General features: G+C 38.4%; 9 protein-coding genes and 1 non-coding gene across 12 annotated transcripts; 4 read left to right on the top strand and 6 right to left on the bottom strand.

The window, feature by feature from the left end:
* Positions 1-5,490: 5,490 nt before the first annotated feature.
* Positions 5,491-7,535, bottom strand: cct-4 (T-complex protein 1 subunit delta). The gene is made up of 5 exons (NM_063349.9): positions 7,431-7,535; positions 6,712-7,384; positions 6,060-6,662; positions 5,786-6,010; positions 5,491-5,738 (listed from the first exon to the last, which is right to left on the bottom strand). The coding sequence occupies exons 1-5, from the start codon at positions 7,532-7,534 to the stop codon at positions 5,721-5,723; spliced, it is 1,623 nt and encodes a 540-aa protein (NP_495750.1). The 5' UTR covers position 7,535; the 3' UTR covers positions 5,491-5,720.
* A 458-nt stretch (positions 7,536-7,993) lies between these two features.
* Positions 7,994-10,040, top strand: nst-1 (Guanine nucleotide-binding protein-like 3 homolog). The gene is made up of 5 exons (NM_063348.7): positions 7,994-8,032; positions 8,082-8,180; positions 8,245-9,010; positions 9,059-9,242; positions 9,318-10,040. Exons 1-5 carry the CDS (start codon positions 8,014-8,016, stop codon positions 9,918-9,920), a joined length of 1,671 nt encoding a protein of 556 aa, NP_495749.1. The 5' UTR covers positions 7,994-8,013; the 3' UTR covers positions 9,921-10,040.
* Positions 10,041-10,166: 126 nt separating this feature from the next.
* On the bottom strand, positions 10,167-12,524 carry clec-142 (C-type lectin domain-containing protein; the record flags this gene model as incomplete). Its single annotated transcript, NM_063347.2, has 7 exons — positions 12,459-12,524; positions 12,362-12,417; positions 12,200-12,314; positions 11,576-11,771; positions 11,302-11,526; positions 10,912-11,256; positions 10,167-10,830 (listed from the first exon to the last, which is right to left on the bottom strand). The coding sequence occupies exons 1-7, from the start codon at positions 12,514-12,516 to the stop codon at positions 10,167-10,169; spliced, it is 1,659 nt and encodes a 552-aa protein (NP_495748.1). The 5' UTR covers positions 12,517-12,524.
* A 162-nt stretch (positions 12,525-12,686) lies between these two features.
* On the top strand, positions 12,687-13,675 carry mrpl-10 (Large ribosomal subunit protein uL10m). Its single transcript, NM_063346.8, has 4 exons — positions 12,687-12,776; positions 12,820-12,925; positions 12,977-13,169; positions 13,216-13,675. Exons 1-4 carry the CDS (start codon positions 12,688-12,690, stop codon positions 13,545-13,547), a joined length of 720 nt encoding a protein of 239 aa, NP_495747.1. The 5' UTR covers position 12,687; the 3' UTR covers positions 13,548-13,675.
* On the bottom strand, positions 13,581-14,904 carry slc-25A32 (Mitochondrial folate transporter/carrier). Of its 2 annotated transcripts, none has more exons than NM_063345.6 (4): positions 14,702-14,904; positions 14,363-14,648; positions 14,097-14,313; positions 13,581-14,053 (listed from the first exon to the last, which is right to left on the bottom strand). In NM_063345.6, exons 1-4 carry the CDS (start codon positions 14,811-14,813, stop codon positions 13,778-13,780), a joined length of 891 nt encoding a protein of 296 aa, NP_495746.1. In that variant the 5' UTR covers positions 14,814-14,904; the 3' UTR covers positions 13,581-13,777. The 2 variants fall into 2 exon arrangements, with proteins under 2 accessions (NP_495746.1, NP_001122619.1); NM_001129147.5 differs by having other exon boundaries at positions 13,583-14,053; positions 14,097-14,321; positions 14,702-14,848.
* A 66-nt stretch (positions 14,905-14,970) lies between these two features.
* On the top strand, positions 14,971-17,659 carry gei-14 (GEX Interacting protein). The gene is made up of 7 exons (NM_063344.4): positions 14,971-15,065; positions 15,181-15,417; positions 15,464-16,240; positions 16,288-16,429; positions 16,478-16,607; positions 16,655-17,354; positions 17,399-17,659. Exons 2-7 carry the CDS (start codon positions 15,183-15,185, stop codon positions 17,536-17,538), a joined length of 2,124 nt encoding a protein of 707 aa, NP_495745.2. The 5' UTR covers positions 14,971-15,065; positions 15,181-15,182; the 3' UTR covers positions 17,539-17,659.
* Positions 17,587-20,605, bottom strand: tdc-1 (Tyrosine decarboxylase; the record flags this gene model as incomplete). 2 transcript variants are annotated; one of them, NM_063342.6, is made up of 10 exons in its annotated part: positions 17,587-17,793; positions 17,844-17,963; positions 18,271-18,484; positions 18,532-18,715; positions 18,869-19,089; positions 19,135-19,205; positions 19,251-19,882; positions 19,933-20,255; positions 20,296-20,424; positions 20,505-20,595. In NM_063342.6, the coding sequence occupies 10 exons, from the start codon at positions 20,593-20,595 to the stop codon at positions 17,661-17,663; spliced, it is 2,118 nt and encodes a 705-aa protein (NP_495743.1). In that variant the 3' UTR covers positions 17,587-17,660. The 2 variants fall into 2 exon arrangements, with proteins under 2 accessions (NP_495743.1, NP_495744.1); NM_063343.4 differs by lacking the exons at positions 17,587-17,793; positions 17,844-17,963 and having other exon boundaries at positions 17,983-18,484; positions 20,505-20,605.
* Positions 20,606-20,854: 249 nt separating this feature from the next.
* K01C8.11 lies at positions 20,855-20,992 on the bottom strand. The gene has a single exon (NR_051431.1). It is a non-coding gene; the product is annotated as an Unclassified non-coding RNA K01C8.11 (non-coding RNA).
* Positions 20,993-21,750: 758 nt separating this feature from the next.
* K01C8.2 (CC domain-containing protein) lies at positions 21,751-23,974 on the top strand. Its single transcript, NM_063341.9, has 6 exons — positions 21,751-21,921; positions 22,674-22,950; positions 23,002-23,187; positions 23,234-23,456; positions 23,529-23,818; positions 23,868-23,974. The coding sequence occupies exons 1-6, from the start codon at positions 21,761-21,763 to the stop codon at positions 23,898-23,900; spliced, it is 1,170 nt and encodes a 389-aa protein (NP_495742.1). The 5' UTR covers positions 21,751-21,760; the 3' UTR covers positions 23,901-23,974.
* srdh-1 (L-serine deaminase) lies at positions 23,842-26,013 on the bottom strand. Its single transcript, NM_063340.5, has 7 exons — positions 25,950-26,013; positions 25,506-25,698; positions 25,334-25,452; positions 24,971-25,276; positions 24,696-24,914; positions 24,457-24,609; positions 23,842-24,407 (listed from the first exon to the last, which is right to left on the bottom strand). The coding sequence occupies exons 1-7, from the start codon at positions 25,998-26,000 to the stop codon at positions 23,949-23,951; spliced, it is 1,500 nt and encodes a 499-aa protein (NP_495741.2). The 5' UTR covers positions 26,001-26,013; the 3' UTR covers positions 23,842-23,948.
* Between the last annotated feature and the right edge of the window lie 1,212 nt (positions 26,014-27,225).

Raw genomic sequence — 27,225 nt, 5'->3', positions numbered from 1 at the left:
CAGGACTCATTAGGAAGAGTGCAGATTCAGAAAAGAAAAGGAAACCTAATGAGACCCCAAAATACTGCCGGTATTCTTTCAGGACTCATTAGGAAGAGTGCAGATTCAGGAACGAAACAAAAACCTAATGAGACCCCAGAATACTGCCGGTATTCTGTCAGGACTCATTAGGAAGAGTGCAGATTCAGGAACGAAACTAAAACCTAATGAGACCCCAGAATACTGCCGGTATTCTGTCAGTACTCATTAGGAAGAGTGGAGATTCAGAAAAGAAACAATGACCTAATGAGACCCCAAAATACTGCCGGTATTCTGTCAGGACTCATTAGGAAGAGTGGAGATTCAGGAACGAAACTAAAACCTATTGAGACCCCAAAATACTGCCGGTATTCTGTCAGGACTCATTAGGAAGAGTGGAGATTCAGAAAAGAAAAGGAAACCTAATGAGACCCCAAAATACTGCCGGTATTCTGTCAGGACTCATTAGGAAGAGTGGAGATTCAGGAACGAAACTATGACCTAATGAGACCCCAAAATACTGCCGGTATTCTGTCAGGACTCATTAGGAAGAGTGGAGATTCAGAAAAGAAAAGGAAACCTAATGAGACACCAAAATACTGCCGGTATTCTGTCAGGACTCATTAGGAAGAGTGGAGATTCAGGAACGAAACTATGACCTAATGAGACCCCAAAATACTGCCGGTATTCTGTCAGGACTCATTAGGAAGAGTGGAGATTCAGGAACGAAACTATGACCTAATGAGACCCCAAAATACTGCCGGTATTCTGTCAGGACTCATTAGGAAGAGTGGAGATTCAGAAAAGAAACAATGACCTAATGAGACCCCAAAATACTGCCGGTATTCTGTCAGGACTCATTAGGAAGAGTGGAGATTCAGAAAAGAAAAGGAAACCTAATGAGACCCCAAAATACTGCCGGTATTCTGTCAGGACTCATTAGGAAGAGTGGAGATTCAGAAAAGAAACAATGACCTAATGAGACCCCAAAATACTGCCGGTATTCTGTCAGGACTCATTAGGAAGAGTGGAGATTCAGGAACGAAACTAAAACCTATTGAGACCCCAAAATACTGCCGGTATTCTGTCAGGACTCATTAGGAAGAGTGGAGATTCAGAAAAGAAAAGGAAACCTAATGAGACACCAAAATACTGCCGGTATTCTGTCAGGACTCATTAGGAAGAGTGGAGATTCAGGAACGAAACTATGACCTAATGAGACCCCAAAATACTGCCGGTATTCTGTCAAGACTCATTATGAAGAGTGCAGATTCAGGAACGAAACTAAAACCTATTGAGACCCCAGAATACTGCCGGTATTCTGTCAGGACTCATAAGGAAGAGTGGAGATTCAGAAAAGAAAAGGAAACCTAATGAGACACCAAAATACTGCCGGTATTCTGTCAGGACTCATTAGGAAGAGTGGAGATTCAGAAAAGAAACGACAACCTAATGAGACCCCAGAATACTGCCGGTATTCTGTCAGGACTCATTAGGAAGAGTGGAGATTCAGAAAAGAAAAGGAAACCTAATGAGACACCAAAATACTGCCGGTATTCTGTCAGGACTCATTAGGAAGAGTGAAGATTCAGGAACGAAACTAAAACCTATTGAGACCCCAAAATACTGCCGGTATTCTGTCAGGACTCATTCGGAAGAGTGGAGATTCAGAAAAGAAACGACAACCTAATGAGACCCCAGAATACTGCCGGTATTCTGTCAGGACTCATTAGGAAGAGTGGAGATTCAGAAAAGAAAAGGAAACCTAATGAGACACCAAAATACTGCCGGTATTCTGTCAGGACTCATTAGGAAGAGTGGAGATTCAGGAACGAAACTATGACCTAATGAGACCCCAAAATACTGCCGGTATTCTGTCAGGACTCATCAGGAAGAGTGGAGATTCAGAAAAGAAAAGGAAACCTAATGAGACACCAAAATACTGCCGGTATTCTGTCAGGACTCATTAGGAAGAGTGCAGATTCAGAAAAGAAACAATGACCTAATGAGACCCCAAAATACTGCCGGTATTCTGTCAGGACTCATCAGGAAGAGTGGAGATTCAGAAAAGAAAAGGAAACCTAATGAGACACCAAAATACTGCCGGTATTCTGTCAGGACTCATTAGGAAGAGTGGAGATTCAGAAAAGAAAAGGAAACCTAATGAGACCCCAAAATACTGCCGGTATTCTGTCAGGACTCATTAGGAAGAGTGGAGATTCAGAAAAGAAACGACAACCTAATGAGACCCCAGAATACTGCCGGTATTCTGTCAGGACTCATTAGGAAGAGTGGAGATTCAGAAAAGAAAAGGAAACCTAATGAGACACCAAAATACTGCCGGTATTCTGTCAGGACTCATAAGGAAGAGTGGAGATTCAGAAAAGAAAAGGAAACCTAATGAGACCCCAAAATACTGCCGGTATTCTTTCAGGACTCATTAGGAAGAGTGCAGATTCAGGAACGAAACAAAAACCTAATGAGACCCCAAAATACTGCCGGTATTCTGTCAGGACTCATTAGGAAGAGTGGAGATTCAGGAACGAAACTATGACCTAATGAGACCCCAAAATACTGCCGGTATTCTGTCAGGACTCATCAGGAAGAGTGGAGATTCAGAAAAGAAAAGGAAACCTAATGAGACACCAAAATACTGCCGGTATTCTGTCAGGACTCATTAGGAAGAGTGCAGATTCAGGAACGAAACTAAAACCTAATGTGACCCCAAAATACTGCCGGTATTCTGTCAGGACCAAGGGTGTCAATGTCCCGTAAAAATTACAAAAACGGGAAAACGGGAATTCCCGTTCCCGTGAAAATTTTAAAAACGGGACAACGGGAATTCCCGTTCCCGTGAAAATTTTAAAAACGGGACAACGGGAATTCCCGTTTTTTTGAAACACTCAAAAAACGGGACAAACGGGGCGGTTTAAAAAAAAAGAGTGCACAGTTGGCGCAAATTTTAGTGTATTCGAGGCGAATTGATTAAAAAAACTGCATGTAAGTCATTAATCTGCATGAACTTAAGTCTTGGTACAAAACTCAAAAACAGAACTTTAAAATTTGAAACACAATCATGAGGAAAATTGTCCCGTTCCCGTGAAAATAAAAAAAACGGGACAGCGGGAATTCCCGTTCCCGTGAAAATTTTTAAAACGGGAAAACGGGAATTCCCGTTCCCGTGAAAATTTAAAAAACGGGAAAACGGGAATTCCCGTTCCCGTGAAAACACCCCAAAAACGGGACAATGGGAAAAACGGGAAACGGGAATTGACACCCTTGGTCAGGACTCATTAGGAAGAGTGGAGATTCAGAAAAGAAAAGGAAACCTAATGAGACCCCAAAATACTGCTGGTATTCTGTCAGGACTCATTAGGAAGAGTGGAGATTCAGAAAAGAAAAGGAAACCTAATGAGACCCCAAAATACTGTCGGTATTCTGTCAGGACTCATTCGGAAGAGTGGAGATTCAGAAAAGAAACGACAACCTAATGAGACCCCAGAATACTGCCGGTATTCTGTCAGGACTCATTAGGTTACTGGTCCTCTTCTTCCCGCTTGCTCTACTGTTCTTCAGTTTCATCCTAACTCTCCAGTCCTCTTCTTTTTGAGTCAGAGCAAGCGGGAGGAAGGTCGCATAATGCGGGAAGATAGACCGTATAGATCAAACTATAGATGAAACATCTTGTGTGAATGAGACCACACAACAGTAATCGAAGATTTGGAAGGATGTAAGAGTTAGTAGTGAACCGAATGCTGGAAGATAAAGCTAGCGTCAAATCAGTGGCCACCAACGCCTCGCCGTCGACAGCAGCTGGAAATGAGTCGAAATGGCGTTCAAAGGAATCCTTTGGACGTGCTGTGGGCTCACAAGCGATTCCCCAACAAACCATATTTACGAGAGACTGCGGTTGAGGGATGAGATCGAACTAAGAAGGCAACAGTTAGACATATCGGCGCTCAACACTCCTGGCCGCCCGTCAAAAAAAAAACTTGAGATCCAGAATGCCACTCGAAAGAACGTCAAATATCAGCGAGGTACACCAAGCGCCTCGCTGATAATGGACGGATCCTCTCCAAACGAACAAAGCAATCCAAAAGGCGAGCCAAAAAACCTTTGTGAGCACCTTCCTAAACAACAATGCTGTGAAGAATGTACTTGGACCACCGATCCCGGCTGTATCCACCGACGAGAAGCTTCTCCCTAAAGAAACAAGAGTTGAACTCGCCAGACTTAGGTGTGTGGCCACTCCACGATGATCCCCGCCTACTTCGCCCGTATCAACAATGCTGACGTCCCTACCTGTAAATGTGGTTATACCTCGAGAAGCGTCTCTCATCTGCTGAGATGCTCGAATCCCCGCACTCCGTCAAAACTCTGGAAGGATCCCAAATCCAAAGCGGAGGTCCTCGGTCTCCCCACAAAAGTCTTCGATCCAGGAGAATCACCTTGATCCGGAAACTATGGGAGCCCATCATCCGTGGCGTTTCGCACCACTACTACTACTACAGTAGTCCAAGAATTTGGAAGGATGGAAGAGTTTGAAGTGAACCGAAGTGTCAGACCCCGATATACTGTATGTATTTTGAAATGTCCTCAGGGGACAAACTGGAGTACCGATCGAGAGATGTACCTGACCCAGACCCATAATGATACAGTTAGAAATAAAACGAAAAAAATGCTAATAAATTTCAGAAAAAAAGAAATATAGAATATTTCACAACATGTTGCAACAGCGAGTACTTCGAAACTAAGTACATCTAGTATAGAGTACTGTAGTTTCCGTGACCGCTTCTTCCAAGAATTAAATAAACTATTTAACTCACACTAAACAGTCGTCTGCACATTTACCAAATCCTTTTCGTCAACAATCCGGAATCCGTCGCCCCTCCTGCATAACTTCTCACGGAGACATCGTTTGAATTGTTGTTAATTTGTCAGTCTCGAAATGCTAAAGTTTCAGCTATTAAAATGCTCGGAAATATATATATACCAGCCGTGGACCGCACCTACGGCGCGGCCCCCGACTTTTTTGAGAAAACACATTAGATATACGGTGTCTATCGCGGACCTCGATCGATGTCTGCTGCGCATTTAGCATAAGGTTTCCCAAAATTTCGTTGCTCTGATCAGAGATCAAACTACATAGGGACAGAAGGACACGCGCTTTATATATAGTAAATGATGATATATATATATATTTTTTTTAATTTATTTAAATATCTTGAAATTTACCTTTAAAGCATCAAAAACGGGCTCTCCTCCGGGCAGCGGGGCAAAAAGAAATAACTTTTAATTGATCGGCTTTCGAAATTTGATTGCCACGTGCACTGGGTTCACGTGAACACGTTTTTAATTAAAACAAAACTTTATCAAAACTTCAAGGTGTGCCTTTCAACTGAAGTTATTTACCAACTGTTACGTCTGTTCAACATGTCTCAACATTCTACACTTTGTATTTCAAAATTAAAACGGTTGAAGGCATTTCTTTATCAAAACTGAAAACAGAAAAAAACGGGATAGGATGCAAACGGAAAAGCAGCAAAACATTTACGGGTATTAAACACACATGATGGGCAATTAAAACTTGACATCATCTTAAGAGACCTTATTGGGATGAAGCAAAACCATAAAGTAACAATTTTCGTCAGGCGGTAGAGCAGGAAGTATTATGAACTGTCTTTGTCAATCGTAGGTATTGATTAGCGGACAGCCATGACCTGTAACAGAAGGTTGTAGAAAAGAAATAAGTTGTGAATAAACTTACAATGTCATCAATCTTGAGAATTGATCGAACACATTCCGATGCTTGCTTGATAGCTGATGCTGTAACAAGAAGTGGCTGCACAACATCTTCTTCAACCATATCTGTGACATATCCCTTGCGTACGTTTACTCCATAGGAACTGTTTCCATTAGCATGGTTGTTTCTCAACTCCGTAACAGTGTGAATTGGTGACAATCCTGCGTTTTCGGCAAGTGTGTATGGAATCTGTATAACGTAACCATCATTGGTTTTAATTACTTTCAATGTAACTTACGAGCTCAAGTGCATCAGCAAATGCTCTCCAGCAGTATTGCGTAGCTCCGTGTTGGGTTTGTGCCAGATTTCGGAGTTTTACAGCGATTTCCATCTCTGGAGCTCCACCTCCTGGCAACAAAGCCTTCTTCTTAACCAGGCATCGAATCACACAAAGAGCATCGTGGATAGATCTGTCAGCCTCCTCAAGCACCAACTTGTTTGATCCACGAAGAAGAATAGAGACAGCATGTCCTGGATTTTGAACACCAGTCACCTTGATGACCTTTCCATCTCCTCCAGTTGGAATCTCTTCCACAAGATCAGCATATCCGAGTGCATCAGCATTAAAATGATCGACAGAGGCAACTGGTCGGCAACCGAGAATTCTTGAATAAAACTCGATATCCTCTCTTTCAATATCTTTGATGCACATGATCTTCATTTTGGCGAGGAAATGCAAGGCGAGTTCGTTGACAGCATCTCTAAGAATACTCTTTTGAATCAGAAGAACATTACAACCAGCAGCTTTAATCTGCTTGCAAATTTCTAGCAAGTATTGACGTTCTTCCTTCAAAGCACGATCCATTTGAGCATAATCAGTGATAATAACTTGATTTTCCATCTGAAATTTGAATGCGAATTTAAAAAATTAATTTCTTCAATCAACTCACGTCAGTTTTTGGGGGGCTAATCTGGAATTGAATGAGTCCAATCTTGGCTTTCTCAATTCTTGTTGGAGCACCACGTCCCATGGTTTTCTGATCAATGAGAGCTCCTTCGATGAGTTCGGATTCTTCAACCGTGTCTCCCATTTTCTTGATGATCTTGATCATTTTCAGGTTGACATTGGAATCGTTCTCTGAATTGATGATCTTCTTGACAGCATTAACTGCCATAGGTGCGAGCAACCATGAGTGTTGAGAAACAACCTTCGAGTTCAACGATGTTGTAGCCATCTTGTTGAGCAGAGCGTCATTTGACAAATCGACTGGTGAACTCATTTCGTCAAGAATCTTTTCAGCTTCGGCAGCAGCACTTTGGAAAGATTCAGAAATGGTAGTTGGATGAATACCTTTAGAAAGCAGGTTCTGAGCAGCATCAAGAAGAGCTCCAGCCATAACAACGACAGTAGTTGTTCCATCTCCAGCTTCGATATCTTGAGCTTTTGAAAGTTCGACGAGCATCTTAGCAGTTGGATGAATGACACTCATTTGGTTCAAGATGGTAGCCCCGTCATTGGTGATGGTAACATCCCCATTCCCGGACTGAATCATTTTGTCCATTCCTCTTGGACCCAAGGATGTACGGACGGCATCAGCAACAGCTTTTGCAGCAACGATGTTACTGAAAATGAACTAGTGATTTAAAAACAAAAAGGAACAAAGCTCACCTATTGCGAACACTCTCTGGCTTGTCCTTATCCTTGAAATTGCGCTCGCGACCGGAAGCCGATTGTCGGGCTGTTGCAGCTGCGGCTGGAACTGCTGGTGGCATCTGCAAATTAAATTATGATGTTGAAGTCAGACTCTCAGAAGAAATGAATAAAACAACTTTACGGATAGAGGGAATAATATTTTAAAACTTAATTCTAATGTTATTTTCGAACTTTTATTACATTAATTTTGATGAAAATATAGAAACAAATAATAATTCTTCTAGAAATTCTATAGCTTTTAAATTTAACGTTCAGTTTTCAAGCGGGAGCCAGAAAGATCTGTGGAAATACTGGTTTCGTGGCGAGACCCACTTGAGTTCACCAACGTGCCTCCCTTTAATTTATACTCGCATTCTTTTTATTTTCTGGCCTTGCTTGTCGATTTTCTTTCACATGTTATGTTTTGCTTTCGAAAAACGTTTTAAATAAATAATATAAACATTTAATTATATAAAATATATTACGATTTCTTGTTTCTCTTCCTCTTTCTTGTCGAAAAATCAATTTGTCTTTTTAAGAAACCAACAGTCAGCAGAGAATGGCGAAATACTGTCTGAGTAAGTTGATATACATTTGTAACAATATTATAAAATACCTCTTTTACAGAAAAAACCAGTAAGCGAGTCAGCTGCGCCAAGCGCTACAAAATTGAGAAGAAAGTTCGCGACCATAACAGAAAAGTGAAGAAGGAGGCTAAAAAGAATGGTAAGTAAAGTTTTAAAGAATGCAAATAAGGCTATTGAAATAATGGGAAAATTTTTTATTACAGGAACCACTAATAAAAAAGAAAAGACTATCAGTGTTCCGAATTCATGTCCTTTCAAAGAAGAAATTCTGGTCCAAGCAGAGCAGGAGCGCGAGAAGATAAAAGTTCGTCAGGAAGCTGCTAAAGAAGCTGCAAAAATTCATCGCATCGAAAAGAGAAAAAATAATTTGCCAGCCAATTTTGAAAGTATGGTCGCAAAAGCATCGAAACAAGGAACCGAATTTGATAAGAAAGTTGCCAGTGCTGCAGAACATGAGAAGTTCAACACCTTGGATGACAAAACAATCAAGGCTTATGCCAGTGAAGTTAGGAAGACTGTCGAGATTGCTGATGTTATTATCCAAGTACTTGACGCCAGAGATCCGCTCGGCAGTCGTAGCAAGTCTGTAGAGGATCAGGTCTTAAAAGGTGGAAAGCGATTGGTTCTTCTTCTTAACAAAATCGATTTGGTGCCCCGTGAGAACGTTCAGAAGTGGCTCGAGTATCTTCGCGGTCAATTCCCGACAATTGCTTTCAAGGCTTCAACACAAGAGCAAAAGTCGAATATTGGCCGTTTCAACAGCGCTATTTTGAACAACACTGAGACCTCGAAATGCGTCGGTGCCGACATTGTGATGAAAATTCTTGCTAATTACTGTAGAAACAAAGACATTAAAACTAGCATTCGCGTCGGAGTTGTTGGCTTCCCAAATGTCGGTAAAAGCAGTGTGATCAACAGTTTGAAGAGAAGAAAGGCATGCAACGTAGGAAATCTGCCAGGAATCACCAAGTAAGTTAAATTCAGTTGTTTTTCTAAGCTTATCAAATTTATTTTCAGAGAAATTCAAGAAGTTGAGTTGGACAAAAATATCCGTCTTATTGATTCCCCGGGAGTCATTCTCGTCAGTCAAAAGGATTTGGATCCAATTGAGGTTGCTCTTAAAAATGCTATTCGCGTCGACAATTTGCTTGATCCAATTGCTCCAGTTCACGCAATCCTTCGTCGTTGCAGCAAGGAAACTGTAAGTTTAAAACAATAATAATCGTCAAAAGCCTTGATTAAATTTTTTGAATTATTCAAACTGGTCTCTTTTCAGATTATGCTTCATTACAATCTTGCCGACTTTAACTCAGTTGACCAATTCTTGGCTCAACTTGCACGTCGTATCGGAAAACTTCGTCGTGGAGCTCGTCCAGATGTGAATGCTGCTGCCAAACGTGTATTGAACGACTGGAATACAGGAAAGCTCAGATATTACACTCATCCACCAGAGCAGGGAACTGCAAAGGAAGATATTGTTGTTCCTGCTGAAGTTGTCTCACAATTCAGCAAAGAATTTGATATTGACGCGATTGCTGAGGAGCAAAACCAGATCGTTGAAGGCCTTCCAATGGAAAGTGACATTATTGCACCACACAATTCCGACGAAGAAGAAGATGACGACGATGAAATGGAAACAGACGTTAACGAAAAGAAGCAAACAGTAACCAGCGGAAGAAAAGTGAAAGGGCCAACCAAGGATGACGATAAGCCAGTTCTTCCAGAAAGTCTGGCTCTTGAAGGAAACGTTCAGCTCAATAAACTCATCAAGACAGCTATCAAGAAGCAGAAGAAAAAGTCGAAAAAGACTGCTAACAGAGCTGATAAACTGTCGGATTCACTTGGAAACATGCTCGGAGGAGATGCTATGGAAATGTAATATCTCATTGTTATATCACTTGATTTTCTGTTATTTTTTTTCCTTTATCGTTCTGTTTATCCGAATTGTTGATTTTTCATGTTTTGACAATGAAAAAAAAACGTTGTTTCGAAACTATTTATAAACCGCAACGGACTATATTTAGTACAATTATGGCACTGAAGGCAGCTGCTGCGAGGCTTGTCAGTGTGATGATTGTCCACTTAAATTCTTCTGAAATTAAAAACAATTAATTGCCAAAAGAGTTTAAAACTCGCCAAAATCGGTTATCTGATTTTTTTCTTTTTGAACCTCTTTCACTTCTTCCTTAATTTTCCTTTCTTTCTTTTTCTCTACTTTTTTCTCAATTTTCTTAGTCTCCGGAGTAGTTTGAATAATTTCTATGATTTTCTCTTTCCATACACTTTTTTCCTTCGGTTCATTCAAAATAGTCTTATCAACGGCATTCTCAGCTCTTTTTTGGCACAAAATACGTCGTTTCCGGTAGCAAGTATCGAGAAATGGAATTGTTTCACTCGAATCGATATATTTGATTTTCCGATAATTGCACGTCGTCATCACAACTTCTTCCAGAGGGTTCATCTTCACTTCATAGAAATTTCCATTGTCAGAAAAAAATCGAATCTCATCGAAATTTATGTTCAGAAGTTCTAATTTGGCTTCATTCATTTCTTTTTCCAAACCCGAGACTGTCGTGAAAAAATCCATAGAGCTTGATTTCGAAATTGTCTTGAACCGAAAATCTAATGATCTTCCACGACATATTTTTGTATTTATATCTAACTTCCGTAGTTTCTCAACCAAGAGTCCGTGTTCATTTGGTGCTTCTATTTTGATACGTTTGGATGTTAGTGTGAGTTTCAAAATTATTTGTTTCAACTTCTTATTCCAAAATACGATGGCCACGTTTCTGAAAGAAAAATTATTCCCAAAATTCACAAAATTATAGCTTGTTTTAGATATTATTTGAATAATAAAATTCGAATCTTACCCTGCGATGCTTGGATCTTGAGAAAGACGAATATCATACAAAAACGAATTACTCCCTTCAAAATCGTAGTAGTCCAGTCGATATTCAGGAATCACGTAGGTGCTAGTGTTGAGAGTTCGTCGAGGAACAGGAATATTTTCGTCTTTCAATAAGATACTTGGTAAAGTTCCCACTGAAATACTCTGTCTGTCAAATTCATATTCGTCCATTCCTTGACAATTATTCGAGTGCTCCACACGGTTTACAATGAAGTTCTCAATTGATATTTCGTCCATACCAACATAAGAATACTCGGTAGGAAGTATAAACTCTGTGTCCCATAAATTAATACGATTTCCATGAAAGCTGGAAATATCATACTTATTTTTTTCGAGCTTAAAAATTACTTACTCAAGATTAACTCTACCAAAGTATTTAACAGTTAAATGATTCTCCATTCCTTCTTTTAAAAATTGAACTGCATGACGGCGCTTGAAGTTCGGATGAGACAACTCGCATAATTTTGTTGGTGAGGAATTTTGTAATGTGCACTTGATGTTAATTGAGTAATGAGAACTATTTTTCCCAATTCTAATCTCTCCCGTTAACTCATTCACGCCATTCAAATTTGTTCTTCTGAAACAAATAATATTGATGAATCTTGTGCCAGAGAAAACTGTCTTACGCTTTGAATGCAAAGTTGATTGAGATTCGATCCCCCCGTTTAATTCCTTTACTTAGTCGTATTTTTCCTTTTTCATTGAGAATTCGCAAATATTCCGGTGGTTTTTCATAATCTATAGTTTTAAACTGTCCTTCAATAGAAAATTGGGATGATTTGTAGCATGTTAATGTTGGTTCCGTCACACGATTTGTTAAGTCTGAAGAGTTTTGATTTTAAAATTTAGTTTCACATCTAATATTGTTCCATTTCTATAATTTTAAAGGGGCGCATATGGTCTCGACACGGAATGGTCTCGACACGCGCGGCGAATCAATTGAACGAATTTCGTGTTTACAGTATTAATTTTGCTGGCATCGATTTTTCTCTTTTCATTCCCAATTTTCTGCATTTTAAAATGAATTTTATGTATTCAATTCATGCTTACTACGCGTAATAATAGTTTTTTGTATGAGTTATAAGAAAAATCGAAGAATATTTGCCAGAAAAATTAATACAGTAATCTTAAAGGTGCACACCACATGTGTTTTAATTAATTCGCCGCGCGTGTCGAGACCATTCGGCGTAACTGCGCCCTCTTAAAAATCGTGGAAGTGGAAAACAAAATATACATTATATTATTTTTACCTGTAAAAACTGATCTTTCCGCCCAATTGTGAATGGTAGCCACGTCGGCTCCCGCTGATTCGCAAACTTTAGATGCTAAGCTAAATTTGGAGTCAAAATTTGGGACATCGAGTAGCTTAAAATAATACATTGTTAAGAATTGAAAAATTTGAGGATTCTTACCGCCCAACAAACTGGGCCACTTTTAACATTCAGCAGTTCCCAATCTTCTGTGCATACTGAAATAAATAAATATAAAATTAGAGAAGAAAGAACCTACAGAAAGCAGCGGTGAAATGTGTCAAGACTGATAAAAAGATAAGATTTCGTATATTCATTCCTTGAATAATTGGGACTGAATTGATTAAGAAACACAATAAAATGTATTTGTTGAATACATGTATACCCGTCTCTTTAGTAACTTCACGTGAATAATCCCAAAAAATTAATTTATCTTTACTTTTTGAAATTCGTTTGTCTGAAATTCTAATATGTTTAATATTTTCAGGATGTTAAACCAGTCGTTAAGACCACTAGTCAATGTACAAGTGCGATCAGTTTCTTCGAAGTATCCACGTCCAACTCCACGACATTTCAAGTTAGCATTCATGACAGAGTATTCTCAAAAATGTTATTTTTAGACGCCGTTTATTTGAAGCTGCGTTAAAACCGGAGCTCCCACCAACTGTGAACATGTGTATTCCACCGGGACTTATTAAGAGAGAACATACGGGAAAGTCGAAAGAGGTTTTGTGTTTTAGCGTTTAGAACAGTTTTTTTAAGACCCAAAATTTTCAGTATTCCGACGTAGAGCTAGCCTTGTCGAATTTGGTTCGTGATTGGATGGTAAGGGAAGAGTTTCGTGTGATGGCTGTATGCCAATTCTTACCAGTTCCTGGAAGGACTCTGTGGTTTGCAAAAAATCAATTGCGATCAAAGAATATCGAGTTCAGAAGTTACGGAAATAAGATTCTGAAAAAGATTTTTGATAGTAAGCTAATTTTGGGTGACTTTGATAATAACTTCTTAAAATTCAGAAACTCCGATGTCATCCCTGAACACAGTTCTTGTTGGAAATAACGCCATCCTTCTAGCCAAAGATATTTCTGCTATCAAATCAATTCTTCAAGAAACCGATAAACTTAATTGGATCGAACCACTTGTAATGATGGCCGATGGTAGAATTGTGGATATGGTGGATGCTCGCGAACTAGCAAAACTTTCTTCACTTGAAGATCTTCGAGCACATACAGTACAGCTTCTTGGACAACAAGTCGCGCAAGTCACAATTTCTCTGGATACAGTTACACGTCATCTCCCATCACTTTTGGATTCTCATATCTCCACAAACCAGGAAGCAAAAAAATAATAATTTCGTTTTTTTAACAGAAAAGCTAGTGTAGATTTGTTATTGAATTTTTTATTACCATAAATCCATGAAAGCTATAAAAAGAAAATACATTTAAACAAATACCCGAATAAAAACAACAAACAATATACTTATTGTACACACTACATCTAATCTAAAACTAGAAAGTACTATTGCAACAAGATTATTTGAAAAATTATATTGTTAAACTAAACTTCACAAATAAATAGCTAAATTTGTTTCGTCATTCCGACCAAACGCTTAACATTTTCATACGTGAGGAATGTGACCACAGCAGCTGGAAGTTGCCGAACATTTGCAATAAGACATCCTTTCCAAAGTCCACCGATTCCCTCGTTATGTATTGTTTTTAGTGTTGTTTTCCAAACTCCACGAGAATCTGTATTATGATCCTGCATTCTAGTACGAAGAACTTGATACGGGAATGTGATTGTTGTGGCAAGAACCTTGGAAGTTGAAGAAGCGATAACATAATCCGTCTGACTCTGAAATAAAATAAACTAATCTTGGATTCTCTCTGAAACTTACCAAAAATGAATCTTTAGGTAACCCTTGTGATTGACATCTTTTATCAATTATCCAGCTATATGCTGCGATTTGAACTGCTCCGTGTGTTGTTCCTATGACACCCGTGACGAAACCTCGATACAATCCAAAAAATCCCTCCTGTTTAACGGTTTTCTTCAAGCAATCCATCATTCCTGCATACTTTTTAGACTGTTGATTTTCATACTGAAGGCATAGTCTGAAATCCTATTCAGAACATTTAATTTGATCTCGAATCATTTTAATACCGAGTTTTTGTGAGCCAAATTGGATTAGTAATGCACATGATAGCTGAGCCAGATATGCATCCACTTATCAAGTTATTTGCCAGTTTACTTCCTGTCGAGAAATTTTCGTAGATTTTTGTCCTCAAAGAGTTATACCACTGAAAATAGAGTCCCCACGAAAGAGATGCACCAATCAGACTTGGCGTCCATCCTTGATATAATCCTCGAACACCTTCCACGCGGACAATCTTACGAACTGCATCCGCATAACTTGAATATTGTGGCCTGAGTGAACTTCCTTCATTTGCTGAAATTAATGACGAAAATTAATTTTTATGCGTAATTAAATTGAAATCAAACCTGAAAATCGAATTTTCAAAAGATCAAATGGATGACATACAACTGTACTTGTCACACCTCCACATAATCCTCCAATCAAATGCTCATAGTTAGTTAAATCAGGAATTTTCATGATTTTCTACAGGAATATCCATAAAAGTGCTGAAAAACGAAGCGATGAAAAAAACTGATAAACTTTGCGCGTCAAGTTGAGTGTTTCTCGTAAATCCACATGCGAAAAAAAGGGCGCGTGATTTAAATATCTTTTTTTTCACATAATTTCACTCATTGGTCTCGGCACGGAGTCAGGTTACGGTTGCTCTCATTTCATATGTGCGTTTTCAAGAATTGCATTTACGTAACTTAAATGTTTTGGTGAATTCACGTGAGTTGCGGGTCTGATTTCAAAACTTTTAATTTTAATTTGGCGATGTGATATTAATCGATCTCAATGTTTGAACGTTTTCAATCATTTTCTATAAACAATATTCATTTTTCAGTGATGAATCGTCGAGTACCGAAGTCCAAGTCTTGGAAAACGAGACTGTCTGCTGGTGGAGCGAATCGGACAAGTCTACATGGTCAAATGAGCAGATATCCAGAAGTAGCGGAAGATTATCTAATTATGCAACCTTCAATTCGGCGATCGAGTGGATCTGATTTGATGCCTGTAGCTAGGTTCAATAATTTCAAACGCTGGAATAGCTGCCTACAACATGTAGAGTCTCAACCTGAAGGCGAGTCTTCTGATTTTTAGTTTTATTTTCAATGTTTCATTTTCAGATATACGTGAGTGGGATCCTCCTCCTCCGTCTAGCCATTGTCCTCAAATATATCATAAATCACAATATTCTAGAAGAGAACGATCACCTGATATCCTGACAGACGACAGAGGTCGTCCCATTCCTAGAAGGGGCATGTTTTTGAATGCAAAGTACTCAGAAGCAGCTCGGCCTCCTATCGACGAAGATCGAATTCGGCATACGGAGGATGTTATCAAAAGGATGTTATATAAGGGTCGTCGAAAAGAATCTATGGGATATTATCCCAATCGGAACCATCTGATGCGCGATCAAATCAGACAGACTGTTTACAACCTTGGCGTTCCAAATGGTTACAGAGCTCCAGAGCAAGATCATTTTGAGGATGACTATGATGATCAGCCCGGACCATCAAATAGACACTATGGAGTATCCTCACATCCTGAATATTATCGAGAGGATCGTTGGCGACTGGCAGAAGGCGACTATGAAGTGGATAAAGGAGACGGTTCTAGACAGCTGAACAAAGAAAAATATTTAAAAAAGCGACGGAAACAAATGATTGAAAGAGAATCAGTTGATTCGGAAATCAGTGAGGAGGAAGAAGAAGAAGAAATATATAATAAACAAACAAAACGACGGAGAAGTCAGAAAACACCAATTCAGCATAATAAAAATAGAACAGAATCACGGCTACACCAAAAAGAAAAAAGCTCCAGTGATGAAGAAGTCCATGAGAAATCTACCAGCTCGCGTCATTCCAATGTCTCAAGATCTTCTAAATCGCCTTATCTCAACGGTATTCATAATTTTTATTTTTATTTTTTTTATATTTAATTATTTCAGATGATCGCGCCCCATCTAGAGGTAGTAAATGTACATCTTCTCATCACAGTACTCCGAAACTTTTGACACCAAGTCCACAATACTTGAAAGATTCTGACGATGATGATAACTGGAAGAATTCGATACCTTTTATGAGCAGCTCGTTAGTGTTGATGTATTTTCAAATTTATCAACTTTATTCATTTTGCAGAGATGGTGCCGGAGCTGGAATGCGAGTCCGAATAGGATCGGCAATCGCCTCATTGCCGTTGAGAGATGATTCGAAGAATTCATATTCCGAAGTAGCATTAATGTTGCTTGAGAGAAGCGTTAAAAATTTGGTATGTTTGTTGTTCAAAACGAATTGTATCCACTTTTTTTTTTTCAGAAAAACCCTCAAAAAATGCTTATTAAAGAGAAACCGCAAACTCGAATTATGAACATGAGCACCTCATGGGCTCAACAAGATCCTAAGAAACGTAACGAAAATGATGATGATGAAATTGTACCAGAAACGGAGAAAGCCGAAACATCTCTCATGCATGACCTCTCAAGAATCCAACATCCTCAAAACGCGACAACAGTTCAAATGGACCAAACTCTTTTCACAAATTCAAAACTTATGAAAATTGATGTTGCTATTGCGAAGAATTGGCTGGATACTAAAATGAAAAAGACATTGATTCCACCGCCATTATTCAGATCTTCTCCAATCAGCGAAGATGTCTTTAAATCCAGTGATCGAATCACTATGCCAAGCACTATCAAAGGTCCGGAATCAACGGCCGTTGGAAATCGTATCAGTTCAGATGGAGAAGAGGAAGATTTTGCAACAAAGCAGTTCGACATTGATGATTATATAGCACGCGGAGCATCGAAAATTGATTTTTCCAAAACAATCACTGCTCCAAATACAAGTTTTCAAGAGCCTTCAACTTCACTATTCAAGGATCCAACATTCTTCCGCCAAGAATCGAAAGGAAACGAGATGAATATTGAATCATTCTCTGAAAGGACTCCTTCAAAAAATAGAACTTCGCAACAGATGGAGTTTCAGATATCAACATCTTCTATTTCGAAAACAAAAAGTTAGTTTAATTTTTCAGATTCACCAATATCTTTTTTTTTACAGCTAATGCCTCACTCGACTCCATTCATAGAAGGAAGTCTAAACCCCAACCAATGCTGGAGTTCGACGCGGAGACGCAAAAAATGTTTGATGATGCGTTTCAAAGTGACAAAAAATCTACAAAAGAAAAGTATCCGTTCTAATTTCTGAAAAAACATCAGCACACTGTTCTATTGGATCCACTTCCTTTTTATTCCATCTTTATTGTGATAATTATCCCATCTACTTCTCTATATTTCCTTTATAATTAAATTGTTTAATGTTATTATATTGGGGTTTGCAATCCAGTTTGCACATCGGCTACAATACGATCATCATCGTCATCGAAAAACGCTGATCCCGCGGAACCTGGTGATTGTGATAAACGATTCGGACGTTGAGAATGCGAAATAGTTTGCCTGAAACATAGATTATTGCTTCAAATCTTATGAGATTAACTGGTACTTACATCAAAGTTCTGTCTCGGTAAAGATCTTGACTCATTTTACGATGGTTGGCCATGTTGAGATGTCTAACAATTTTCGGATTGTAGCATTTGGGATCCGAAACCATACGAACTAGGAAGGATCTGTTAAAAACATATATATCATGGCGACCGATTCATTTAACAAAACCGAAGCAATTCACAGGAAATCGAAAAATGAATACATTAATGAGTTAGTGGTGGACAAAATCCATGCATTAAAATATATAAATTAAATAAATTGTGAATACTAGAATAACAATAATGTAGTAGTGACATGCAATAAATTAAAAATCAATGGAACTAAAATGTATACGAATCACATTACGAAACCAATATCTGTGGGGAGCAAGGTGAAAGTTCCGGATCTGAATCGGGTGCAAGTGCAAGATCAAGCGGTTGAGGTGTATACCTCTTCTTCGCAAGGCTCTCGTGTTGTTTTTGAGCTAGAATCTCTTCTTTCGATAGTTGCCTCTCCAACTTTTGACCACTCTCAGCTGCATTTGCCGAGTTCTGTCGAGTAAGACACTTTTCAGGAGTTTCAGTAATGTTCAAATCAGCAACCATCTCCTCTAGAGCCACAGCTTCTTCATCTTCCTCAGCGATCACAGCTTTTACACTGTCGTCTGAAAAACGTTCTTATAGGCGTCTTCTTTTCAATTAAGTATCTTACGAAGAACATGTTGAGTGGCTTGTGCAATAATTTCGTAGGCGACCTCAATGTCTTTATCTGTTGCATTTTCGGCACATACACAGAAGCGGATCACAAAACGATCGCCCAGTGATGCGGGAACCATGTGAATCCGCCCAGAAGCGTTGAGACGAGTCAAAAGGGTTTGGTTGAGCTCATCATCACCCTGAAAATTAAAATTAGAATTTTTGTTCTTATTATTCTTTTTGTTTTACAGTCAGACATCTATAATGAACATTGTCACGTGAACATCACATGCCGTTATCAAAGGCGGAAACTCCCGCGAAATTAGGAGTAAATTTTTAAATACTGTACTCACCTTCATTCTGAAACACACAAGTCCCATGATAACCTCGTTGACGATTTCAAACTTGGCGTCCGCTCTCAGAAGTGTCTCCATCTTTTTAGCCAATCTCACGTGCTCACGAATATACTTTTGCAGTCCATCAATTCCATACATTCGAATGACAAACCACAATTTGAGAGATCTGAATCTTCGACTAAGAGGAATTCCCCAATGACGATAGTCGATAGACTTATCTAAAACAGAGAAATGAATTGTTTGAAAAAGTGCGAATTCAGTACCCATCCAGCTGTGCTGCAGGTAGAGAGGATCTACGACAAGAGCCTGTGTGAGTTTGAAACGATCACGTACCCTAAAATGTTAAGCTTTGTTTCGAATTCAGAAGATTAGTTCTTACCACATTGTACTGCAATCAAAGTTGATAAGAAGCCATTTGTTGGGGTTAGTATTGAAAGACATTGCATATTCAATACCATTCATCAGAGGACGGAATTCGGGACAAATGAACGCCGAACCGGAATAGGCAGCATCAACATGAAGCCATAGCTCGTTTTCTTTGCAGATTGGACCAATTTCGGATAGTACATCAAACGAGCAACAGGAAGTGGTTCCAAGAGTCGTGGAAACGAAGAATGGGATCAGTCCTAGGTTTCTGTCTTCTTGGATCGCATTTCTGAGAGTATCTCCACGCAGACGGAATTTCGAATCCGTCTCCAAAATTCGTAGTTTTACCATTCCAATCATGCAAGCTTTCTCAACGGAAGAATGGGCTTCCTTTGAGCAATAAGCTATAAGCTTTGACAGCAAAAGCCCTTCCTCTACGAACGGGAATCTCTGACGAAGTTCTTTCATCACTTCAAATCTTGCTGCCAAAAGTGTAACGAAGTTGCATTCTGAAGCACTTGATTGGATTACTCCACCACCTTTACCGTTCTCAGTCAATGGAAGAAACTCTGCTGGGAGTCCAATCATTTTTCCGAACCAATCAAGCATAATAAGTTCAAGTTCCGTCATTGCTGGACAAGCCGCCTGAAAAACATACAAAAAATGTCAGCTATTTGTTTTTTTTAATACAGTACCCAAGAGAATCCAACACATCCAATTGCATCACTCAGCATATCAGCGATAATCGATGGGAATGAATTTCCAGCAGGAAAGTAAGCATGAAATCTCGGATGTTGCCAATGAGTTATTCCTGGCATGATGAGCTTTTCAAAGTCTTCCATTACAGATTCAAATGATTCCGGAGTGTTTGGTGCTTCCGATGGAATCAGATCTTTCAGGTATCCGGGCTCAATAGCAGGAACAACTCGTCGCTTTTGAATGTTTTCCAAGTAATCCACAATATAATCAACTGTTTCCTTTCCGTATTGACGGAATTCGTCACGTGTCATTCCTGAAGCTTTATAAAAGTTTACAGCTGAAAGTTTTCTTCAATTTACCGTTATTGTCATTCTGGCGTGGATCCTCCACAGTCGGTGTCACATCCATGTTAGGCGTTGAAGGAATAGTAGTGGATGCTCTTGAGCTGCTACTGCTTCCTGTCGCTGTCGCCTCACTCATCGAAGGCCCTTCAAATTCAATTATATTCAAACGAGTCAAGTGATTGAGAAGATATTTAACTTTTAATAGAAATGACAAAAAAACATACTGGACGGAGACAAAGAGTTTCGAATGCGAGTAGTTCTCTCTTGGCAGTAACTGTTAAGATTCTTCAGCGCCTCGCCAAGCCCGTAAACCATTTGGGCGGTCCTGAAAAATGCACCGTTGCTCGCACAGTTAATTGACCAATACTGGGAGTTTGCACAATTTATGCTGCAATACTTTTCCCTGGGCTAATGGAGTTTTTATGGTTATGCGTTTGAAGAAAAAAGAAAGAAGGAAAATTGGGCCGAGACCAAAATGCTTCGCGAAATTGTCCGTCACGCCGTGAGATTTTGTATTTGAGACGAAAAAGTGCACGGACAACCAAGTTCCCTGATAAATATAATCAAAAATGATAAGAGTTGCATCAAAAATCGGTCAACAAACACAAAATTCACAGAAGAAAAACATGTGGGACGTTTCGAATAATTCAGAGTTTAAAGTTTCCCGCACTTTTGTAACAAAGGAACATAAATAAAATTTTTAGAGGGTCTCGCCACGATTTTAGATATAGCCGATTAAAATTGTTTTCGACATAAAAATTAAACAATTAAATAGCAATGTTGAATAAAATTTCAACATTCTGTGGAGAAAAAAGAAAACTAAACGACTTGAAAAATAAATCTCTCAAAATAGACGATGACGTTTTCGCTCTTTTCTTCACTTCTACTAGAGCTTCCTACGGTAGTTGCGAATTCGGGTGAGTATGCAATTGACATCAAACCACTTATAACACGTAAAGCTGCTCTTGACGCTTAATAGGATTCAGAATATTATTGAGATAACGGGAAGAACTTGAAGAAATGTTTTGTATAAATCCGAATGGGGACGAATTATTTTTTTACTTCCAGGACTTCATGTTCTTTGGTTACCTGAAATTTCCGAAAAATTATTGTTCTACCATTGGAGAATGTTAGTCATCGTTTCCCATACATATTTCTTCCTGAGTTAGGAAGTTGCGAGTGTTTTTTATAGATTTGCGAGTGTTTTTTATAAATCCATTCCACTTATCTATGCATAAGATACTTTGAATCTGTAATTATATCTGTCCTAAATCCATTCAACAGAGCACGAATGAAAAATTCAGGAAAAAATGTCTACACACCTGTTTTAACACGATAATAGTCATATACCCCGATAATAACAATGCAAACAAAATGGGAGTGACGGGCGATTTATATTTGCGTTCAGGTAGTGTGCTCCTGGTCACTCTATGCTCCTCTGTTTCCCAAACATGCTCCACTACGGGCGGCTCATACAGAAATGTACGACAAGATTCTTTTCATTCTATCCTTCTATTTCTCTTTCATTTGTGCGCAACAACCAAGGTTCACATGTCCGAATAATGCAAATCCGTTAGTTTCAAATGGTGGAACTAATTTATTTTGTACATCTGTTGGATCAAATACTGATTGTCCAGCAAGGTGATTTCTAAATTTTTTTAAATTAAAAATGTTCTAAAAATGAACAAATATCATAGTAAATCTTTTCAAACATTTCTCAAATGTTTTGTTCTCAGTTACCATAATCTTGGAAGTTGACCGACGAAGTTAGGTGATATTGTTTAAAATTCTTATAAAGTTTAGATTGTTTGTATCTAAATACTGTTATGGGATGATGCAAGTGAATTTCTCGTCATTTCTCGACAAATTTTTTGCAATGCAAGTGTGCGGAGAAATGACATGAAATGTCGTGAAATTCGCAATTTCTCCGCAATTTTTCCGCGTTTCTCGACAATTCCCGACATGCGAAAAACTCATTTTTCGTCAGAACCACGTCATTAGTTCACGACTTTACCTTCACAGACTTCGCGTTTGTTGAAAGTAGTGTAAAATAGGAAAAATAAAATATTGTGAAAGTCTGAGAAGGTAAAGCCGTGAACCAATGACGTGGTTTTTGACGAAAAATGAGTATTTTTCGCATGTCGGGAATTGTCGAGAAATGCGGAAAAATTGCGGAGAAATTGCTAATTTCACGACATTTCATGTCATTTCTCCGCACACTTGCATTGCAAAATATTTGTCGAGAAATGACGAGAAATTCACTTGCATCATCCCATTAGCGTTCGAATATAAAAATTTAACCAACCTTTTCGGTTTTTTTTTGTAACTTTTTGCTGATAAAGATTTTGATTAAATTGAAAGTTGTAACTTCTAAAAATCAACTCTGTTTTCAGTTCGATATGTGTCACTGCTGCAAATGGTCAAGGAGTTTTAATATGTTGTTCTCAACCTTCTGGTGTTACACCAATATGCCCAAATAATGCAGTTTCTCAACCATCCACGATAGGATATGTAGAATGCTCACAAAATAATCCGACTAATTGTATAACTGGATATCAATGTGTACAATCTTCTAATGTTGCTTCCACTTTTCTATGTTGTTCCTCTTCAATATCAACTTCATCTTGCCCATCTGATTTCACACCAGCAGTTGGTTCAAATGGAGGAACGGTTGGTTGTAGAACTTAAAACTTCCCAATCTTAATACCAAATAATGTTTAGGTATCCTGTAGTCCTTCTGTATCCACGTGTCCATCTGGTTCATCGTGTATGCAAAGTACTCTCAACTCTGCATTCATATGTTGCAGATCCTCAAGCTCGCAGAGAATTTGCTCTAACAACCAAATTGCACTTATTACAAATGGAGCTCTCGAGATGTGCACAACACCCGGAACACAATGCTCATCGGTATCTTATTTTATTCTGATTGAAACAAAAAAAAAACAACTTTCAGGCCGGGTACACGTGCCAGCTATCAGTACTTCTAGCAACATATGTTTGCTGTGGACAAGGGTCAACTGGATCAACGATCGGATGCGCTGATGGGCGACCGGTTTATCAACAGATTGCTGGTCAAACTTATACTTGTGAAATCACGAGTGCTATCACAAGTTGCCCATCCGGTTATGATTGTGCACCATCTGATGATCCGTTCGTAGATGTGTGTTGTTTAACGGGTAAATATATTAAAGATAGGCTCGTCAACTGAAATCCACATAACTTAGCGATTTTTCTATTTAGAATTTTAGGTTCGACCCCGATTCCGGAAAACCTTTCATGTCCGACTGGTTGGAATTCTTACAAAAATGAAGTGGATAACGCAGTTCGTACTTGCACAGCTGTACTTGACACATCATGTCCAATTGGATATTCATGTGCACCGTCAAATCAAGTATCCCAATTTTTATGTTGTCGCCTTGCTTCTTCTTTAATTTGTATCAACGGGAAGACATTACTTGTCAATGGTGCTCCGAAACTATGTACACCAACTACTTATAGTCAGTGTCCCTATAATTATTCGTGCCAGCAAAGTGTAAATGTAAGTTGGTTTTTTCCAAAAAAAAAAGTTAAAAATAATTTATTTTCAGCCCACTGTAACAGTATGCTGCTCCAATACATAAATTCATCAGTGAAATCGTTTTATTTTAATATATTTGAAAATAGAGAGTTCAATGAAGTATAACATTATCATAAATTTTCTTCAATGCAGTCTCAATCTCCTCCACGTGCTCTTTTCCACGAGTTTCTGCCACAACCTTAACTTTAACGTGGAATACATCCGTTGAGATCCATGCTCTTTCGTGGAAAATATCTTTGATTGATGCTCCAAGATGAGCAATTGTAGTTGTTAGTTCAGCAATACCTCCTGGTCTATCTGATACGACAACTTCTAAACGAACAAGTCTTCCATCTACAGCTAATCCTCTTTCAATTGATCTTCCAAGTACTGTTGTATCAATATTTCCACCGGAAAGAATTGAAACAACTTTCTTTCCTTTCAATTCTGGTACTTTTCCTTCCAAAATAGCTGCTAATCCAACAGCTCCTCCTCCTTCAACAACAGCCTTTTCAACTTCCAAAAGTCTTAAAATACTCAGCGCAATGCTTTCTTCTTTCACTGTGATAACCTGCAACATTTCTTATCAGTTGTAATGACCCAGTTATCAACTATCAAACCTTATCAACCAAGCCTTTTGCTGTCTCCAAAGAATTTCCGCCGACTGTGGGAACGGCGAGACCATCAGCAAGTGACGCTTTGGCCTGGGAAGTTATTATATGGCCAGCTTCATATGCTTCAGTGAACGATGGGCAGGTTTCTGATTCAATTCCCTGAAAAAGAAACAAAATATTCATTTTAAAATGGAAATAGTTCGAACGGTTACTTTAAAATTTGCAATTATGAGAAATGAGCTTACATAAATATGAACATCCGGCTTCAATGTCTTAACAGCTGTTGCGATTCCAGCAATTAATCCACCACCTCCAACTGGTACAAGAATTGTATCAACATCTGGAACTTGATCAAGAATTTCAAGTCCAATTGTTCCTTGTCCAGCAAGAATATCAATTGCATCATAACCATTAATGTACTTTAAGTGATTCTCTTTAGCGTGACGAAGTGCAAAGTCCTTGGCCTGAAATTTAGAGAAAGTTCAAGTTTTATTGCCTTCCTTGCAAAAAAAAAACCAACCACTGCAATACTCTCTCCCTTGAGAATAACTGTTGCTCCCAAGCTTCTGCAGAATTGAATTTTCATAAGTGGAGCAATAACAGGCATGACCACTGTCACTGGAATCCCCATTTGTTGTCCATGATAACTGAGAGCTAGAGCATGATTTCCTGCGCTCGCAGCGATCACTCCTGCTTTTTTGAATTGCTCAGCCATTTTTGAAAGAGCGTATCTTGCTCCTCGTTCTTTGAATGATCCTGTCACTTGCAGATATTCTTTTTTGAAATAAAGGTCCATTTCACACTTGGATGACAGTTGAAGAGATCGCTGAAAAGTTAGAATTAAAGAAAAATTGTAAAATATAAAATTGTTTCGAAAACTTACCACACATGGTGTTGTTTGAACTCCATTTTTAATGTTAAATGCAGCACTTGAAATATCAGAAAATTTCAATTTCTTTGGGTTCTCTGGATCACAATCCGGATCGAAAAGTGGAGCTTCAGCTGAAAAGTTATAATTTTCGTAAATTTATATTGTCTTTAGAACAGTAACTCACTATCACTGTTACTTCCAGAAGTCTGTTTATCATCAACATGTGGGGACTCGGCTCCATGGGTTAAGAATGCCTTATGAAGCTTTCGAACTCTTTTGTTATATTCCATTCCATCTTCTTTACTGATGCTTGCTGTCCGTTTACGTTCAGCCTGCTTCACTCGATGATGGTGAGTTTTTTGAGGTGTTGATTCATGCTGAAAATAATTGGATTAATTTTTAAAAACATCTTTTAATGTTGGAGCATTGGAGGTAACATAAGCTTGCCTCATGTCTAAGGGGGGGGGGGGGGCTTTAAATTCTTTTAAATTTCAAGCCGAACTTTCAACAAACAATTTGAATTCAAAACACGGGCGCTAGGCAGGCATGTAAATCGGATGTGCCTGCCTACCGTTCCGTAACCTTTTGGATAATTTAAATATTTTAGTAACTTGAAATTTTAACTTACAGAGTGATCATGATGATGAATAATCGACTTCTTTCGAGATGGAGCAACCATAATTATTTTGAGGCTGAAATTTTATAAGTATGTTTTCCCATAAATTGAAAATTTGTAGCATATATAAATAATAAAATAGAAATTCAAAAAAATAAAAGGGCAGTAATAGAGGAAATCTAGAAAAACTGGTTATTTTAACCTAGATAAAATTGTTTTTGAAAACATAACACTTTCTAAAACTGATGTAAGAATAAAAAATAGAAGAATCAGAGAAATAAGATATTTATTATTAAATAACTTGTGATAACAGTGATACCAATTTACAGTAACTAAAGAACAATCAATTGTCCTGAAACTCACTTTATAGTCTTGATCGGCCAAAAACCGAAAGAGATTTCGTCGACACGTGGGTTGAAAATGAAGCTCCGCCTTTCGAAAAAACACTAAATTGCATCAAATTCCTTATCAAATTCTCCCAACGATAACGGTTTCGACGACGTTTCAGGTATTCGAAAAGGTGTTTTTATTGGGAAAATGTGGTGATCACTCGATCGATAGATGGATAAACACAGAGGGATCAAGGAGCGAAATGTGATCAAGTAAGCAATAAAAGAAATGACGAGATTTTATAAGGAAACAGATGATAGAAGGAGAAGCAAAGTTCATTTGAATGGTTTATTGGCTGAATTGTATTTACAAAAATGTCAGAAGTGAGAGACTAGTGACGTTTTTATTTTGGCGAACGATTAGTTTTGGCTTTTTCTAAGATAATTCCAAAACTAAAACTTTCAAGAGGTAGCCGGTATTTGGAAATGTGAATTGAAAAAATTTTAGGTACGGTTTCTATGTGAAAGTCCAATTTTCTTCAGACTTCCCTCTTAACACAAGAGCAATGGAAAAAAGAAAAGTGTTAAGGAAAGCTGAATCAAACTGCCTGGTTCCTTTTAAGTAAGATTTTTCAGGATGATTTATAAGACAAAAAATGAGACATTTATTTTCTTTAAATTCCACTCCGCTTTGGTCATTCCATTCATTTTTCTGAACTTTGAGAACACTAATATCCGGTTCTGTATAAAACTTATACAGGTCGCTTGTTCTAACCAAGTTTGGTTATTTTCTTTAAGATCTTTAATATCATTAGTAAACTAGTCTACAAGAAAACTTCTTCTTTGATGGTTTTGATGAATGTAACTTTTCATACTGCAACCCGAAAACTCCTGACATTTCATATACATCGACTCATGAACGCCTATCCTTCCAGGCTTTAAATTAGAAAAAAAAAGTT

Source organism: Caenorhabditis elegans, chromosome II (assembly GCF_000002985.6).
Source record: "Caenorhabditis elegans chromosome II".
NCBI classification, from domain to species: domain Eukaryota; kingdom Metazoa; phylum Nematoda; class Chromadorea; order Rhabditida; family Rhabditidae; genus Caenorhabditis; species Caenorhabditis elegans.
The sequence above is the reverse complement of the archived record's forward strand: the minus strand, read 5'-3'. Positions and strand labels throughout refer to the sequence as shown.